The sequence below is a fragment of the Metarhizium brunneum genome, chromosome 2 (assembly GCF_013426205.1).
Source record: "Metarhizium brunneum chromosome 2, complete sequence".
Classification (NCBI taxonomy): domain Eukaryota; kingdom Fungi; phylum Ascomycota; class Sordariomycetes; order Hypocreales; family Clavicipitaceae; genus Metarhizium; species Metarhizium brunneum.
Genome location: NC_089423.1, coordinates 2,605,014 through 2,620,346, shown reverse-complemented (window position 1 = coordinate 2,620,346; position 15,333 = coordinate 2,605,014). Strand labels below are relative to the sequence as shown.

General features: G+C 52.9%; 6 protein-coding genes across 6 annotated transcripts; 4 read left to right on the top strand and 2 right to left on the bottom strand.

Annotated features, from left to right (window-relative positions):
* Positions 1 to 602: 602 nt before the first annotated feature.
* On the top strand, positions 603 to 1,112 carry G6M90_00g037530 (uncharacterized protein; the record flags this gene model as incomplete). The annotated part of the gene is made up of 2 exons (XM_014691628.1): positions 603 to 657; positions 727 to 1,112. The coding sequence occupies 2 exons, from the start codon at positions 603 to 605 to the stop codon at positions 1,110 to 1,112; spliced, it is 441 nt and encodes a 146-aa protein (XP_014547114.1).
* A 981-nt stretch (positions 1,113 to 2,093) lies between these two features.
* POT1_1 (3-ketoacyl-CoA thiolase, peroxisomal) lies at positions 2,094 to 3,606 on the top strand (the record flags this gene model as incomplete). The annotated part of the gene is made up of 4 exons (XM_066130224.1): positions 2,094 to 2,100; positions 2,184 to 2,275; positions 2,352 to 2,713; positions 2,808 to 3,606. 4 exons carry the CDS (start codon positions 2,094 to 2,096, stop codon positions 3,604 to 3,606), a joined length of 1,260 nt encoding a protein of 419 aa, XP_065986235.1.
* A 382-nt stretch (positions 3,607 to 3,988) lies between these two features.
* On the bottom strand, positions 3,989 to 5,513 carry G6M90_00g037510 (uncharacterized protein; the record flags this gene model as incomplete). Its single annotated transcript, XM_014691626.1, has 3 exons — positions 3,989 to 4,400; positions 4,459 to 5,200; positions 5,273 to 5,513. The coding sequence occupies 3 exons, from the start codon at positions 5,511 to 5,513 to the stop codon at positions 3,989 to 3,991; spliced, it is 1,395 nt and encodes a 464-aa protein (XP_014547112.1).
* A 1,738-nt stretch (positions 5,514 to 7,251) lies between these two features.
* TVP18 (Golgi apparatus membrane protein TVP18) lies at positions 7,252 to 7,988 on the top strand (the record flags this gene model as incomplete). The annotated part of the gene is made up of 4 exons (XM_014691625.1): positions 7,252 to 7,288; positions 7,354 to 7,369; positions 7,518 to 7,613; positions 7,688 to 7,988. 4 exons carry the CDS (start codon positions 7,252 to 7,254, stop codon positions 7,986 to 7,988), a joined length of 450 nt encoding a protein of 149 aa, XP_014547111.1.
* A 3,027-nt stretch (positions 7,989 to 11,015) lies between these two features.
* On the top strand, positions 11,016 to 13,814 carry G6M90_00g037490 (uncharacterized protein; the record flags this gene model as incomplete). The annotated part of the gene is made up of 2 exons (XM_014691624.1): positions 11,016 to 11,925; positions 11,983 to 13,814. 2 exons carry the CDS (start codon positions 11,016 to 11,018, stop codon positions 13,812 to 13,814), a joined length of 2,742 nt encoding a protein of 913 aa, XP_014547110.1.
* A 291-nt stretch (positions 13,815 to 14,105) lies between these two features.
* Positions 14,106 to 15,287, bottom strand: G6M90_00g037480 (uncharacterized protein; the record flags this gene model as incomplete). Its single annotated transcript, XM_014691623.1, has 1 exon — positions 14,106 to 15,287. The coding sequence occupies one exon, from the start codon at positions 15,285 to 15,287 to the stop codon at positions 14,106 to 14,108; it is 1,182 nt and encodes a 393-aa protein (XP_014547109.1).
* Between the last annotated feature and the right edge of the window lie 46 nt (positions 15,288 to 15,333).

The window sequence follows — 15,333 nt, the reverse complement described above, 5'->3', positions numbered from 1 at the left end:
TATCATCGTCTGTAGGATATTAATTTGCACGGAGTAGTTCAACTGCAGGCAGTGGTCCGTAAGGGAAGGACGGTTTGCCTATTGTACTTACATAAGTATGTACTTACTTACTAACGTTACTCGGTACTCCGTACTCTGCGGTGAACATTGAATTGTGGCTGAAGCCCGGCCCTTGTCTGGAATATGTGGGCTTCGAATTATGATGCAAGTGATTCCAAAGCTGCCGTACAAAGTTCAACAAGCCGGGTTCTACAGACTACACTTGGCCACCCCGCGATTTGTCAAACGCTCTTCTTGGCATCCCTGTCACCGTCAACGACCGTCTCAACGTTCACTCTGTTCAGTCAACTATAAGAGTACTGCCATCGCATCAAGCCGTCTCTCCGACATCTCTCCAACATCTCCCGCCCCGCTACATGTCTCCCATGCGATTTAGACCATTCGTATCAACATTACTGCATACCTTGTCCAACTTTACTCGCATCCGAGCTCCGGCGTCACCAGCTCACATCGCCACGCTTCGCCCGCTGCCTCTTCGATCCATGTCTGGTATTCCCTTTTTGGGCGCCTTGTTCGGATCATCTCCTTCAAAATCGACCAAAATGTCGTATCCTGATCAAAGGTCTGATACCGAGTGGCAGGCCGTCCTCAACAAAGGTACGTTGATGTCGGCGCGTGAGAGCAAAAGAAAGCTATTCGGGGTTTCCCACTAACATCAGCCCACAGAGCAATTTCGCATCCTGCGAGAAAAGGGCACTGAGCCTCCTGGATCCGGAAAGTTCGACAAGCATTACCCGGAAGAGGGAGTCTACACTTGTGCTGGGTGCCACAAGCCCCTCTACAAGGCCAATCACAAATTCAAGTCTGGCTGCGGATGGCCGGCCTACTTTGATAGCATCCCTGGCGCAGTTACAAGGCACGAGGATCGAGCTCTAGGCATGACTAGGACGGAAATTGTCTGCTCCAACTGCGGTGGTCACCTTGGTCATGTTTTCAAGGGCGAGGGGTTCGCAACGCCGACGGATGAGCGGCACTGTGTCAACAGCGTCAGTCTCAACTTTTCACCTGATGATAAAACTGTAGAGAGTGGTTCCAGGCAGAGCAAGGCGTAGGATGCACATGGACGTAGGAGCTGTGAAATCACGGTGGTGTTTGAGGAGCATTGCGAGCGGCGACGAAGCGGTGATGAGGCGTTGGTTGGGTATGAGGAAGTTGAAGAAGCGTGTGTGTCGTCTGGCCAAGGCATTACGACAGGTAAACGACGGCCAGGACTGACTATATATATCGAAAGCATCTAGGAAAAATTGACAATATATGTGAACATCGGCAGCCTGCAGTTCCGCCTGGCACGTGCATGTATTCAAGCGTAGGCTGGAGGTGCACGAATGGCCAGGCGCTCTCGGCGTTCATTGCCACCGGCATGGTCAAGTAATCAATGCCGCCCAGCAAGCAGTGCCACTGGAGTGATAGCGAATCATAACTGAAGGCAACATTGAACCATGTCGCCATTGCCCAAGCCCGGTCACGGACTCACGGGTCACAGAATTTACAACAAAGGCGCGGCCATGACGGGAGGAAATTGTACAATGCAGAAAGAATTGCTTGTGATGGATCAGGGAACACGTGGAACAATCGGACGTCGACCTCAGTGGAATTTCTTCTCGAAGCGGCAGTATGTCCGTCAGCGACTACACAACCGGAGCGCACGCTCTAATGTGGAATCTGGGGCCCTCGTGACGGGCACGGCAACGGAAATTCTTTGGCCAGATTCCATATGTCATGGGGCAACTCGAACATGTGAAAGCGACATGGAAGGACACAAAAATGTGGCTTCTGGATCTGAGGCCAGGACCCACGTTGACATATGCCTCGGTCGCGCAACCAGCTGACATCAGAGATGCGCCGACCGACCGCCATGTCGTCGTTCTCGCCGAGGTCAACCGATTGACCTTGCCAAGGACGGATATATAGCTTCGCCTCCCGCAAATCGCAGCGTCGTAGCCCGTCGTCGCCCACATCACACCTCTCACCTCTTGATTCCCGCCTTCATCTCCTCTTCTTCCTATACCTCCTTCACATCCACAAGAGCCAAAATGGGTGGTGAGTAAACCAGCTTCAAGCCTCGCCGTGGTTGTGCGGTTCGAAAAAAATACAGACTCTAACAGCTTCGTTGTGCTCAACAGCCCTTGACAGAATTTCTCAGATCGGCGGCCAGATCTCTGGCAACCCTACCGCCGGCGGCCGCGACAGAATCCTGGAGAAGCGCCCCGACGATGTAAGTCATGCTCAACACTACGTTTTCCCTTGCGGGGAGCTGGGCGGGACGTTTGGAGCTGACTATAGTCTTGCAGGTTGTCGTCACTGCTGCTTGCCGAAGCGCCTTCACCAAGGGTGGCAAGGGTGGCTTCAAGGACACCCAGGCCGCCGACATCATGGCTGGTGTTTTCAAGGCCGTCATCGACCGATCAAAGATCAACCCCGCCCTCGTTGAGGATATCGCCGTCGGAACCGTCCTCGCCCCCGGCGGTGGTGCTACCGAGATGCGCGCCGCCAGTTTGTTGGCCGGCTTCCCCGAGACCACTGCCGTCCGAACCCTCAACCGCCAGTGCTCATCCGGTCTTCAGGCCTGCATTGACGTTGCCAACCAGATCAGGGCAGGCATGATTGACGTTGGTATTGGTGCCGGCGTCGAGAGCATGTCTCTGAACTATGGGTAAGCTCTTCAAACGGTTTCACGCCGAACCCGGCCTAGCCTCTTTGTTTCATGTCCGAAATTCGTTCCCGTGTTGACAATCCAACGCTTTTAGTCCCTCTGCCGTCAGCGAATTCTCCGAGGCTTTGGAGGCCAACGAGGAGTCAGCCAACTGCAAGGTTCCCATGGGCGTTCTGTCCGAGGACATGGCCAAGGACCTCAAGATTGCTCGTGCCGACCAGGACAAGTTCGCCGCCTCCTCGTACCAGAAGGCCGTCAAGGCCCAGAAGGAGGGTCTCTTCAACGACGAGATCGTTCCCCTCAAGGTCAAGTTCGAGGACCCCAAGTCCGGCGAGACCAAGGAAATCACCGTCGCCCGCGACGACGGCGTCCGCGACGGCATCACGGCCGAGTCCCTCGCCAAGATCAAGCCTGCCTTCGCCGCCGACGGCAGCATCCACGCCGGTAATGCCTCCCAGATCTCCGACGGCGCCGCCGCCGTCCTCCTCATGAAACGATCCACCGCCGAGAAGCTCGGCCAGACCATCATCGGCAAGTACGTCGCCGGAGCCGTCGTCGGCGTCAAGCCGCTGCTCATGGGCCAGGGTCCCTGGAAGGCCATCCCCAAGGCCCTCGACCTCGCCGGCATCTCCAAGGACGATGTCGACATCTACGAGATCAACGAGGCCTTTGCCAGTCAGTGCCTCTGGTGCGCCAATGAGCTCCAGATCCCCCACGAAAAGATCAACCCCAAGGGCGGTGCCATTGCTTTTGGCCACCCTCTGGGCTGCACCGGTGCCCGCCAGGTTTCTACCCTCCTTTACGAGCTGAAGCGAACGGGCAAGAAGGTCGGCAGCACTAGCATGTGTGTCGGCACTGGTATGGGCATGGCCGCCGTCTGGGTCGCCGAGTAAAAAAGAAAATCTTTTTTTATCTTGACACGGCTTGAAATATAAAATGGATCTGTTCACTTGGGATATCGAATTTTGAGAGCATATATACACTTTAGTCCTACGGGACATTGGGATTAGGCAATGGTGTGAAATTCGGCTACAGACAGACCGAGTCACCCATGATGAAATGCGCATAACAAACTGTTATAGTGCCATGTATGAATAGAATATCGTATTTCACGAAAATTGCGTGGTTTTTTTAAAGACTCGCATAACAATGTCGTTCGATATGCCAGCGCTAACTGTAGATTCGTCCGTCTGTCACGCAATTGGTCTGTAGTCTATCATTATTGTTCCTCATACATCATTCGCACGCACACACACCCTCACATGGAACTGGCCTCTAAAATCCTTCAATCTGCGTACCAATCTTCTTCTCGCTGGCCACCTTGATCACATGCATGCCAACTACCAGATCCATCAGCCCCAATCCCACACTCTTGTAGACTACGGTTCCATCTCTCAGCCAACGGGCCAGGCTATCCTCCTTTTTCTTCTCCGTATCAGCCGAGCCTCCGGAACGAGTTCGGAAAGGAAGTGGGAAGCTTGGCTTGCGGGAATGGTTGGACAAGCTGGGACTAGATGGGCTCGCTGGCCGGGGTACTGGATCGCTGTAGACTGATGACATCGAAGGGGTCTTGTCGTCACCGTCTAGGGGGACTTCATATTCCGAAGACGCCGGCGTCTGACTGCCAGTAGTATCTGTCTCTGATTCCTCGATAGCGAGACGGTGAAGCATGACGAGTTCGCCAAGTCTGTAATCGAGTCAGTCATACATTCTCAAGACGGTATTTGCATACAGGGAGTGCGTACTCGACCATTTGATGGGGGCTGATTTTAGCAGAAATGATTTCGCCCGCTTCCTTCAACACCCCCTCGAGGGTATCTACCACGATGACGCCGCCCTCGTCTGCGTGCTTATGGAAGTGACGATGGTGCTTCTCATGGGGCTTTGTCACAAGATGCAAAAGGCCCTCGGGAAGCTCTCTCATCTCAGGGGTGTAGCTTCCAACAGCGACGATAAGTCGGCCCTTTTTGCGACCTTCGTGTGAGGTTAGGATAGATGCGTCAAACAGTTCTTGTCGCGACGGAGTGCAGCAATAAATAACGTCTGCGCTGCGGATCTGCTCCTTCTGGAGCCGTTCAAAGTCGTGAAAGGTTGGTGTTATAATACTAAATTTCGTGTGTGCCCATCCTTCCCGCTCCTTGATGTCCGCGGGGATGATGGTGAATTTCTTGAGGATCAGGCCAGCACTGTCGGAAAATCTTCGATTGATAATGTGTACATGTTTGATAGTGCTTCCACGCATGAGGAGTGCCAGGCGAACGTGCCAATAAGCTTGACTGCCACTGCCAAAGACGGTGAGAGTCTTGACATGGTTGCGGCGGGTAAGGAGACAGGCTGATCCAAGAGCGGTGCGAAAGGCAGTCAGAGTGCTCGCATGGACAAGGCCCATGGGACTCCCATCAGGGTGGAATAAGTTGACGACTCCAGTAGGACTAATAGGCTTCACTGTGGGATCCTGAGTGGCGGCTGAGGAAGTCAACGAGACAACTACAGGAGCATTAGTGACCAGGCTACGCCATGGTGTTCTTAGAGGCCGGTTAGGATTGCGAATCCACTTACTCTTGCATCCCATACCCTCCGGTCCGCAAGATGGCATGTATAGAGAGGTGGCCTTGGTCTCAGGGTGAAGCGTTGTGATTCTGTGGGGTTGTTGGTAGACATCGCCATCGCCAGCATCGGTGCCGGTAGAGAACTCGTGCAAAGCAGATGACAAGACATGTCGAAAATCATCCAGCTCGTCAATTGTAAGGCTCTCAAGGATGTCATTGACCTGGCTGTCTGTAAGAACGGTTAATGTCATATTGGCCCGCCGTCTTTGGTTGCGAACAAGCGGGGTAGAATCAAGAGACGGCTGAGCCTACAGAGGGAGGGGGATCAAGCACTAAGCCAGCAACGAGAAAATAAGCTTAAATATTGACAAGAATGGAAAAACAATGGGCGTCCTTCGGAATTCAACAAGATGGAGGGGTGGCGTTGAACAGCTATGGGGCCGTGATGTAAGAATTACCACGGCACGTTTTGATCTTGAGCAGAGCCAGAACCGCGGAGGTTTGAATCAATGGCCAATGGCAGGTACGAAGTGCGGAACAGCGTGTATCCCCACTGGCCGATGCTCTGGCGGCGACATCGGGGCCGATAATGACCGAGCAAAACGTTGTTGGGAGACAAGACATGGCGTAAAATTCTAGATTTAGAAACGAAATGCTATTGGCATGCGTAGATGCCCAATAGAAGATGTGATGGCTGTCCGGATTCATATCGTGACGGGCCTTTCCCACCTCGATGAGATTGCGTATAATGTTCCAAAGCCTGTGCACATGTGGCCATAGTTCACTTTACCGGTGACCGGCTCAATGACAATACAGCCTTGGGCCAGTCGTGAACAAACTTGACTGTTGATCTTTGTCAACCAAGCGATTGTTTAAGCTATCCGGGTACGTTGTTTTAAAACTTGGTTGGGGGCCCATGATTGATTTTGATTATCGGCAATCGCATCCGAACACAAACAAATGGTCTTTGATCTTTGACGGATCGGTTGCTATGTGTGGAAGCTGTTCTTTCGTTGCTGCCTGTCTGTGTTTGTCTAGGGTACGAGTACAAGTACGCATGTGTATCGCAGAGACAGGGCGGGCTGACGAGGCTCAACGGCCAGCGCATCCCATGCCGCGTAACTTCTGTACGTCACGCCACACCAGCAAGAGCACAACTTGTTTGTACCGAGCGAGCGGACCAGTCTGGTCCTTGACCAACTACAACCCACTGTAGAAGTACTTCGCTCGTATTCCTTTCCGAATGCAAACTTTATCTGCTCTTTCAACGTGCCATTCACAACGACTTCCAAGAGACGTTTCAGGTTTCGAATGCTTGGTTCTCTGCGGTCCCTTTGCAGATCAGTTGACATTGATTGACCTGTCTGGTTCATCCAGGGCACCGGATCCACCACGTCATAAGCTCTGCAGTTCTCCTTGCAGGGACCACCAGGTACACCCACTGTACATCTCACCTCAGGACAGCACCCTGAATCTCCCAGGTGCCTGGCCGTTTCGCCCCTGCACATATGTCCGTCACCAGACTCGCAAGGTGCTCAAGCTTCGTACCGGGACTTTACTGGTACCCCATAGGACCACTGGCCACTTTGCTGATTGGGACTTGGCTCCTTCCATGTCTTCAGTGCTGCCTTAACTCTCTCGTCGCCAAGCCACCACCGCACGCTGCCACACTTGACTGCTGCGCCAGCCTCTTTGACGGGCCCGCCGTTGGAGAAGAGGCTACGTGCGCCCCGACAAAGGTCCTGAAGTCTTAATCATCACTTCAACGACCACCAGCATTCCTGCATCATCATCTTCTCCCAGCCACGTTATCACCCTTGACCAAGCCCTACGATCCTCACTCGTGCAAGAGTGCAAAGTTGATTCACACAGCCTCTTGCGACTAGTCACGCTTTACGACTCGACACTGCTGTGCTGCGCTGCGCGCTCCTCGCACGAAACAAACCAAAACAAAACAGCTTGTTAGCAACTTCTGCGACGACTCTCAACATGTCGCTCAAGGAAGAGTTCCAGACCCGTAACTTCAGTAAGTCCATCGACGCGACCCGGCACAGTCACCAGTTATCGAGGCAACAACTAACATTGGCACAGGCATCTACGGACAATGGTAAGCCCATAAGTCCATATCCCCCCAAGTTCCCCTTCCATCACTCCAACCGAAGCAACACGATAGGCTAGAGGTGTGCCATCGGCTCAGGTTTATATAGCCGAGGGCACCACGATCATATCGAGCGAATCTGACAAGATTGGAACAGGCTCGGCATATTGTCTATGATCATCTGCTTAGCTACCGGCATCTCAACAATCTTTACCTTTAAAGTCGTCTTGATCATCTTTGCTGCCATTGCCATGTAAGTCTGCGCTGAATATTACAGTGACACCGTCCCCCATGCCGAGAAGGCAGACGCTGATTCTGATTCTGCAGCGCCTCGTCGTTTCTGATCTTGTTTATCGAAGTCCCCTTGCTTCTGCGAATTTGCCCTACCTCTGGAAAGTTCGATGACTTTGTTCGCAAAATTTCAACAAACTACATGCGAGCAGCCGCTTATGGAATCATGGCTTTCCTCCAATTCCTGAGCAATCTTGGTGGTCCCAGCAGCTTGATTGCTGCTGGTGTCTTCCTGACGCTCACTGGTATCTGCTATCTTCTTGCTGCTATCAAGGGCCAGGCCTTTGTTGGAAGCAAGACCCTCGGTGGAGCTGGTGTTGCGCAAATGATTGTCTAAAACAAATAAAGATTTGCCATATTCAGCTTCCTTTTATGGGATGATGCGTCTGTCTGCTAGGCGACTAGGCGAAAAGATAAGAGTGTCGTGTTCGGCGACGAAAGTGTCGGAGAAGTTGGGGAAGATGCAAAGAAGGAGATGCTTGGACGATGAGGTGGATTGACCTAATTATATGAATTATGCCTGGCCCGGTACCCCAGAATGTGATGGGCTGGATACCGAGCAGGACTGTTTGGCGTCGGGGATGATGTATGCTTGCTTAATGTCGGCGGTTTCTGTGCCAGCCGAATCGAGCTTGGTTGGTTTCCTATGGACGCTATTGATGAGCCACGCCGTGGTGCCGGACGAGTTCGCAGCTCAGCAGATTTGTTTATTTACCCAAAGGTTATATAGCTAGGTAGCACAGCCTTTGTTCTTCATTGAATGATAGAGGAAAATCGCCATAAGCTGAAGTCTGAGTGTTTCGAAAACAGGCTCCAACGCTTGTTGACCAAGGTGCAATAAAGATTTTGGACAGCCAGGCACTTACTCGGGTGGGCAGCAGTTGCAATTGAAAGGTTAGAGGCACCAGCTTCGCATTGTGAGCTGGATAATGAAGAGCTCATGTGGATCCTCCTTATCCAAGCCGTCCCGCCGTCCAATTGTTGATGCGGCGGGATCGAGGACGTTCAAAGGCCATTGACGTAACAACCCAATGCCGCCGTCATGTGAATTCAAGCTTTGTCGGAAACACTTGCTTGCCGGAAGCCAAGGTTTTTTTTTTTTGGTTCAACGGCGAGTAAACCGTTGGTGGCGCGTCCGTCTCCCTTTACTCTGTACCGAGGAACATGTCCATCCTGAAATGTGAAAAAGTAAGGCTTTCGTCGATCCTGACTGTTGCTTGCCTGTAACTTATGCCTACCAATGTCTGGTCGAACCCAATTACTTGGATGCATCTGGAAATCCGAGAGCAATTGCATTGTCGGGGCCAAAGGGCGTACGGAATCGTACTCGACTCCGAAGCAGGGAGCATGGGCTATGATGTGATGCATTTATCTCTGCCTGTTCGATCGAGATGCCGCCCAATACCCTGCCTGGCGCATATGACGAAGGCTGTTTAGTGCAGTCTGATACCCCGCAGCACGATGGGGAACCCACACGGTGCAGTGAAGTCGCCTCGCCTTCAGTGCTGTGATGGCGCAGCCTGCCTCCAGTCCCTTGCCCTGGTCTAAGTACCTTGACCAACACAAATATTGCCTGGGAAGGAGGGGGCAGGTCCGCTATGGCGTTCCTTGTACTGACTTAGCTACGCACATGCAGTCAATAGAACTGACTCTTATCACTATGTGCCCACTGAATGGGGCCGACGAGACTCTGATGCCACCAGACTCAACAGTTGCGTTGCACGACGCACGGAGTGCTGAAGCAAGAAGGGGTTCACAGAACCAACCAAACGTCTGGTTGAATAGGCGCGTATCGGCATGTGTCATGTCGAGTCTCCGCGGACATCTGGAGCCTACACATGTACTTTACCTACTCAAGTACTTTACTTAGTACTAGGAGGGAGCTAGCGTATTCCCTTTTAAAGGCCTTCCATGTTTTTAGTTTGCAGTTGCAGCTGCGGGCTCCTATACCCATGTAGAAAGGGGGCATATTATGCAGCGTTTCAATCAGATCGGACACTCTTAGTCTTTATTAGCCATGCAATGCACGTCCCAGGCCAGTAAAATCCTGATGGTCATCAGACTTGTCCTTGCACTGTTTGGTCGAGGGAGCGACCGACCGCTTGCAGCCACAGCGCTCAAGTGCAGGCCCTGCTGCGACGGTGCACCTGTGGATTTGTGGTGGGGATTGGTTGTGGAGAAGGCGCACTGTGTACTCCATGTCCGTTGCCAGGGGTATTCTTCAACATGCATGTGGAAATGCTTCTAGAGTTAGCCTGCAAGCGTGATAGATGTATTGACTCTCCGTTTTCTGAGTCGGCTGCCGTGAAGCGTCGTGAATAGTAACATGCGGAACGCGAAGCGTCACAAAAAAAGCCTGACCTATGAGAAAGTCATGCCGAAGCCCTGGTTCAAAGCAGTCGAAACGCTCCAAGTGCTCAGACAAGCCTCCCGCATCTGCGGCGTCATGCAACGGCCGGAAGGTTGGTTTGGACGCAGGTCCCTCCCCTCAATGCACCGTGCAGGGGCGCATACTTGGCACGGTGAGTGGATCGGCTGCTGGTCTGGTGACGACAAAGCCTAGTACAGGAATCGAGTTGGCGATTGGCATGCATTGGCTTACACGTACAATCAATCGTCACAGCCGCCCGAGTCTCAACGCCTTCGGGCTAAATTCGTCCTAGGTCTTCAACAACTCCTTTTCCCGTTTCCTCTGTGACTCAATTCAAAAGCTTTCTTCGTTGATCAAACGTCTGCATGTTGTAGTGACGACTGTTTGTCCGGTATTCGTACCAACCTCAAGCATCCATTGCACAGCTTATACAGAGTGAGTCGTCGTCCCTGGTCCAGCACATACCCTAATCAGTGATCACAAACATGTCGCTCGCCATTGGGCAGAGAGCTGGCAGACCTTGCATTACATCACCGCTTCTTCGCGCTCTGTATGTTGCGGGCAATCGCGGCCCGTTTGTCGCTGGCTCTCTGCCCGGCCCTGGATAGCATGACCCGTACCTGTATCAGCATCTATCTATCTTAAAGTCAATGGATGGCCCCGAGTCTGAGCTTTGGCATTCTTTGTTGGGGCGGCGCCTCTGGTACCTGGCGGGTTTTGCTTATCTTGCGTCACAATGGAGTCGGAGTGCTTTATCAGTTACCCATCGACCGCCCAACTGACAGTCCTGACCGCAAACCCTTATTCAAATCACTAATCTGCCCTTTGTCAACAGGCATGTATCCTTTATAGACTTTTGCAGTCTGTCAATATATTTCTCCAACTCACCTCATTGGCCCCTTTCGATTGTCCATCGGCAAGCCTGTTTTCTATCTATACGCCTCGGCACATTGTCCTTTGTCGCCCACAAGACGGAGAATGTCAGCAGCACCAATGGCGCAGACGCCAGTTGTACCGCCTCGACCCAGTAGGTCTTCGGGTAAAGAAGCTCCTACTCACCTCATGCCGCAAGTGCCTCCCCGGCCCGTCAACAAGCGCCTCGATCGATCCATCTCACCCGGCCGCGATCGCTTTGCACAGTCTCCGCTCACAGCGGGCATCCCCTCCGAGCCTGTTGACAATCGATTGAGCAAGCATTATGTGCAAAAAGAGCAGGCCGAAGACCCTATTGAACGGGCCAGCAGTGTCGGCATGCCCTCAGTCGGCGAGGAGGGCATGGAGTATAGTGCTGTAGCTGCTGAGTTGGAGGAGGAGGAAAGACGACCCTCTTCGCCTGAACAGACTCGATCTGTCGCCGAGGACCTGCAGCTTCATGCGCCCAAGCCGTCTCTTCCTGCTCAGAGCGCCAAGCAGCAGGTCATGGCCGTTACACGCACCGACTCAGACAGAGCTGCTTCTTTTGGAATTGGTCAGCCTAGCAACGGCGAAGACCGGGCTGTTTCTCGTGCGTCCACGAGAAAGCGTCCTGAAAGTAGTATCTCGGCGTACAGCGACCTAGGCAACCACACAGACGATGACCGTGGAATTCCTGAAATTGGCCAGCGTGTTCCTATGAACAAGCATCTTGGAGATGTTCAAGCACCTTCTCCAGGCCCCGAAATTTCCAAAAAGCATCACAGCCGAAAGCTCAGCGGTCGTGCTTTGCCCCCCGGCAGCTATGGTCTCCACGGTCATGGTGTTGTGCCACAAGACAAACTTGAAAAAGCGTATTTTCAGAAGCATCCCGAGGCCCTTGAGCGAGAGCAGCACACCCCTCGACACGAACGCCATAACGATTTTGCAATGAGCAGTTCTGATTTGAATAAACTCGTGAGAGATACGGCTAATCATCACGCGAGAGCTGGTATGTGCATTGCTTTGCATAAAGAAACTAAAATCACTCATTGACGCGTCAAAATAGCCTCCGTTGAGCTCCGTGGCACTCCCACCGATGATGTTGCTTTTGAGGCCAGTGAGAAGTATGCATCTCGCATCTCATCATCTCGACCCGCCTCTACAGTTTTTGCAGACGGGAATGCTCCTATTTCTTCCCAGCATGCAGCAAACGAAGAGGACAATGCTATCCATGTAGATGATAGCAAGAACCCCGAGTTTTATTCCTACGGAGAGGGCAAGGTGGATGAAGAATCTGAAGAGTACACCGCTCCTATCCTTGCTTCGGATGAGCTGAACAAGGACCCCAGCCCTCATGTACATCAACCTGCCATCCGCCCTCATCTGGAACGCCGTGGTAGCTCGTTTGATGGAGAAGACCTTCCAAGCCGTCCTCCAAGCCGCCCTCGGGTACAACGCTATCAATCCCATCAACAGGAGGTCAAACACACTCCCTTAGAAGATGTAGAAGAGTACGATCCTCTCTTCCCGGAAGATGGTAAGGAAGAGAAGTCGGGCGAAAAGGAGGAGCCGGTTGATGAGAATTGTGATCGCCGACACTTTCCAAGCAAGGATATCTGGGAAGATGCGCCGAACAGTGTCCACTACACTGCTGAAGTGTCAACGCCTGACGTGGCTGAACCAGAGAGACGCCGCTCATCCGCCCAGCCTGGTGATCGGCCCATCACGCCAGCGCAAGCTTTCGCTCTGTACCAAGAAGAATTGGCAGAGAAGGAAGCCAATAAGCGTGGAAACACGTTCTTGCCCTTGCAGGACTCGAAGCCGAGTTGGGTTTCCCATCAGCCCCACTTGCAGACTGAGGTGCGTCCAAGCTCTGGTTCGAGCAGACGTTTCCCTAGCAGAGATATTTGGGAAGATGCCCCCGACAGTCACATTCACCAAGCGGAGGTTTCTGCCTCGCCAGTTGATGCCTCGCCAGTTGAGAAGACCAAGCCAGACATCCCAACCAAAGCAGTTAAGGAGGCCGAACTATCACCCGAGCGCCCCGCAGTCCCTGATCGACCCAAGGGAAGGCAGAACAGCGGAGATGATGCTGTCAAAGCCCGGCCCCCTGTTTCAGATAAGCCTAAGCCTTCTATTCCTCCTCGACCAGCTAAGAGCTCGCCCGGGGAGTCCAAGGATGGTATTTCATCGAAGACCAAGCCACCGGTCCCCAATCGTCCTGCTGGTGGCAAGATTGCGGCCCTCCAGGCAGGGTTCATGAGTGATCTGAACAAACGACTCCAGCTGGGGCCCCAGGGCGTCAAGAAGGAGGAACCTCCCAAGGAAGAGGAAGCCGTCGACGATAAGGAAAAGATACCTTTGTCAGATGCACGAAAGGGACGTGCCCGTGGCCCTCAGCGTCGCGCGCCTGCCAAGAGCCCGGCCGCAGCAACGTCATCAGAAGCAAAGGCCGCTGCTCCAGTGCTCTCATTTTCTATAACACAGACAGTGTGGTCTGTCGATCCTGAGCATGGGGGCTTCTCGTTTAGCAACAAGGACGATAGCCCTGCCAAGGAGGACACAAAGCCCGAGGAGCTGTCAACTGCTCTGAAGCCAGCCCGGATGTCTGCTGTGGAACCAGAGGAGGCCAAGGGGGCCCCTGAGCAATTGGAGTCTGCAAAGGAAGTTGCTGATTCAGAACCTATATCCAAAACCGAGAAGTTGAAGCTACTAGATGACGAATCTGCGGGAGGACCGGATATAGAAGAGAATATAGAAAAGCATACAAAAGACGAGAGAAAGAAGGATATTACTCTGGCGTCGAATACTGCTGGCGAGGGTATTCTTGAAGCCACCATAAAGAATGACCATGATGAGGTTGAGCCCATAGAAGTCCAAGAGGATGTTAAGTCTTAAGGGGTTACAATGTTGAATACAGGATACGCACGTTGGGGGTTCTGCATTGTTTAGCTATCAGGATGAATGGAATATGCTTCAATTTTCTGCCTCAATATTTTCTTTCATGATTTCCCGCTTGTAGTCATATTAAAATTGGTCTTAGGCGTGATATTTGAGATGGCGACATACATGAAGAGCGTCTTATATTGGATTGTACCTGATGTGTGCTTTGTTAAAAATACATTGCATTTGCAGCATCGATTACTCGTCTTATTCCGATTTATCATTGTTTTATTTTCCCGAACCTACCTACTTCCCCCATGAACCACGTTCTTGATCAGCACCTCTCCGCTCTCTTTCCACCAACGCGTCAAATTCTCTCTGTGCCTGCACCTTCGCCGTTGACTTTTCCTCGTCTGTGCTGGAGTACGAGTAGTCATCCCTGGGGCCACGATACTGTGCACTGGCATCAGTATCGCTGGCCCATGCGCTGTTGGCGCCTTGCGGCGCCTCCCATGACTTTTGGTCCCGTCGGGTCTGTCGTGGCGAGTACTGGGCCTGCTGTCGTACACGATCCCATGCGGAGCCGCCGTAGGATTGAGCCCCTTCAGCCTGTGATCTAGGTGACGGTGCCACGGGGGATGCATCGTCAATGTCGTCTGCTGCGTCCCAACCCCGTGGAGACTGCTGCGCTGGTTCGGGGCGGCGATACGAGGCCCATGTTTGTTGCTCTTGTGCTTGTGTCGGCTGAGAAGGTCGCTGGTAGCCGTCATTGATTTGTGACGAGTATTCTTGTTGTGATTCAGGTCTCCAAGCATCTCCGTATTGCTGGCTATTTGAGTCCTGAACGGCGCCGAGGACCTCGCCAGTCTGTTTCTTTCCGTCTCGCAGCAGCGAGGCGAGCCTTGGGTCCTTGTCCATGGAATAGCTCTGGCGCAGGAAGTTGACACCCTGGAAGATTGGCTCTCCAATGAGCCAGAATGTGCCGTAGTATGCTGCAAACCGGGCAGTGTGCCACATGATGCGGACTTGGGGACCGCCGGTGGCGGGGTTGAATCGTCCGCCTGTAATGACGGGCTTGAAGAAGGGGAACCGCATGGTCTGCCGCCCGCGGTAGGCCATGTATCCTGCTAGACCGGTCATGACCCATTTCCATGCCAGCATGTTGTGAACGCTGGAGAGGAAATGCTCCGTCAATGCCTGCGTCTCAGTATCACTTAGGTTCCTGTCGGTGCCGGCGGCCAGGCCCAAGACGGTAGACTCGGCTAGCGCAAGGGTTTGCGTGCGGCCGAAACCGCGCATTCTGGCGTAGAATGGAGCCTCATAATCTGAGAAGAGCCTCTGGATTTGTTCGTGAATCTGAGGCTGGTAGTGTTGCCGGTTGACCATGGCTTTGTGCCGTCGTTCTTCAATAGCAGCCCGGACATTGCGGGTATACTCTGCCCGCGTCATGCGCGGCGGATGAACCTCCCCGTCGTTTGGCCTCTCCATGATGAAGAGACGAGAATTGGTGAGAGCCGATGCCTATTGCCAAACA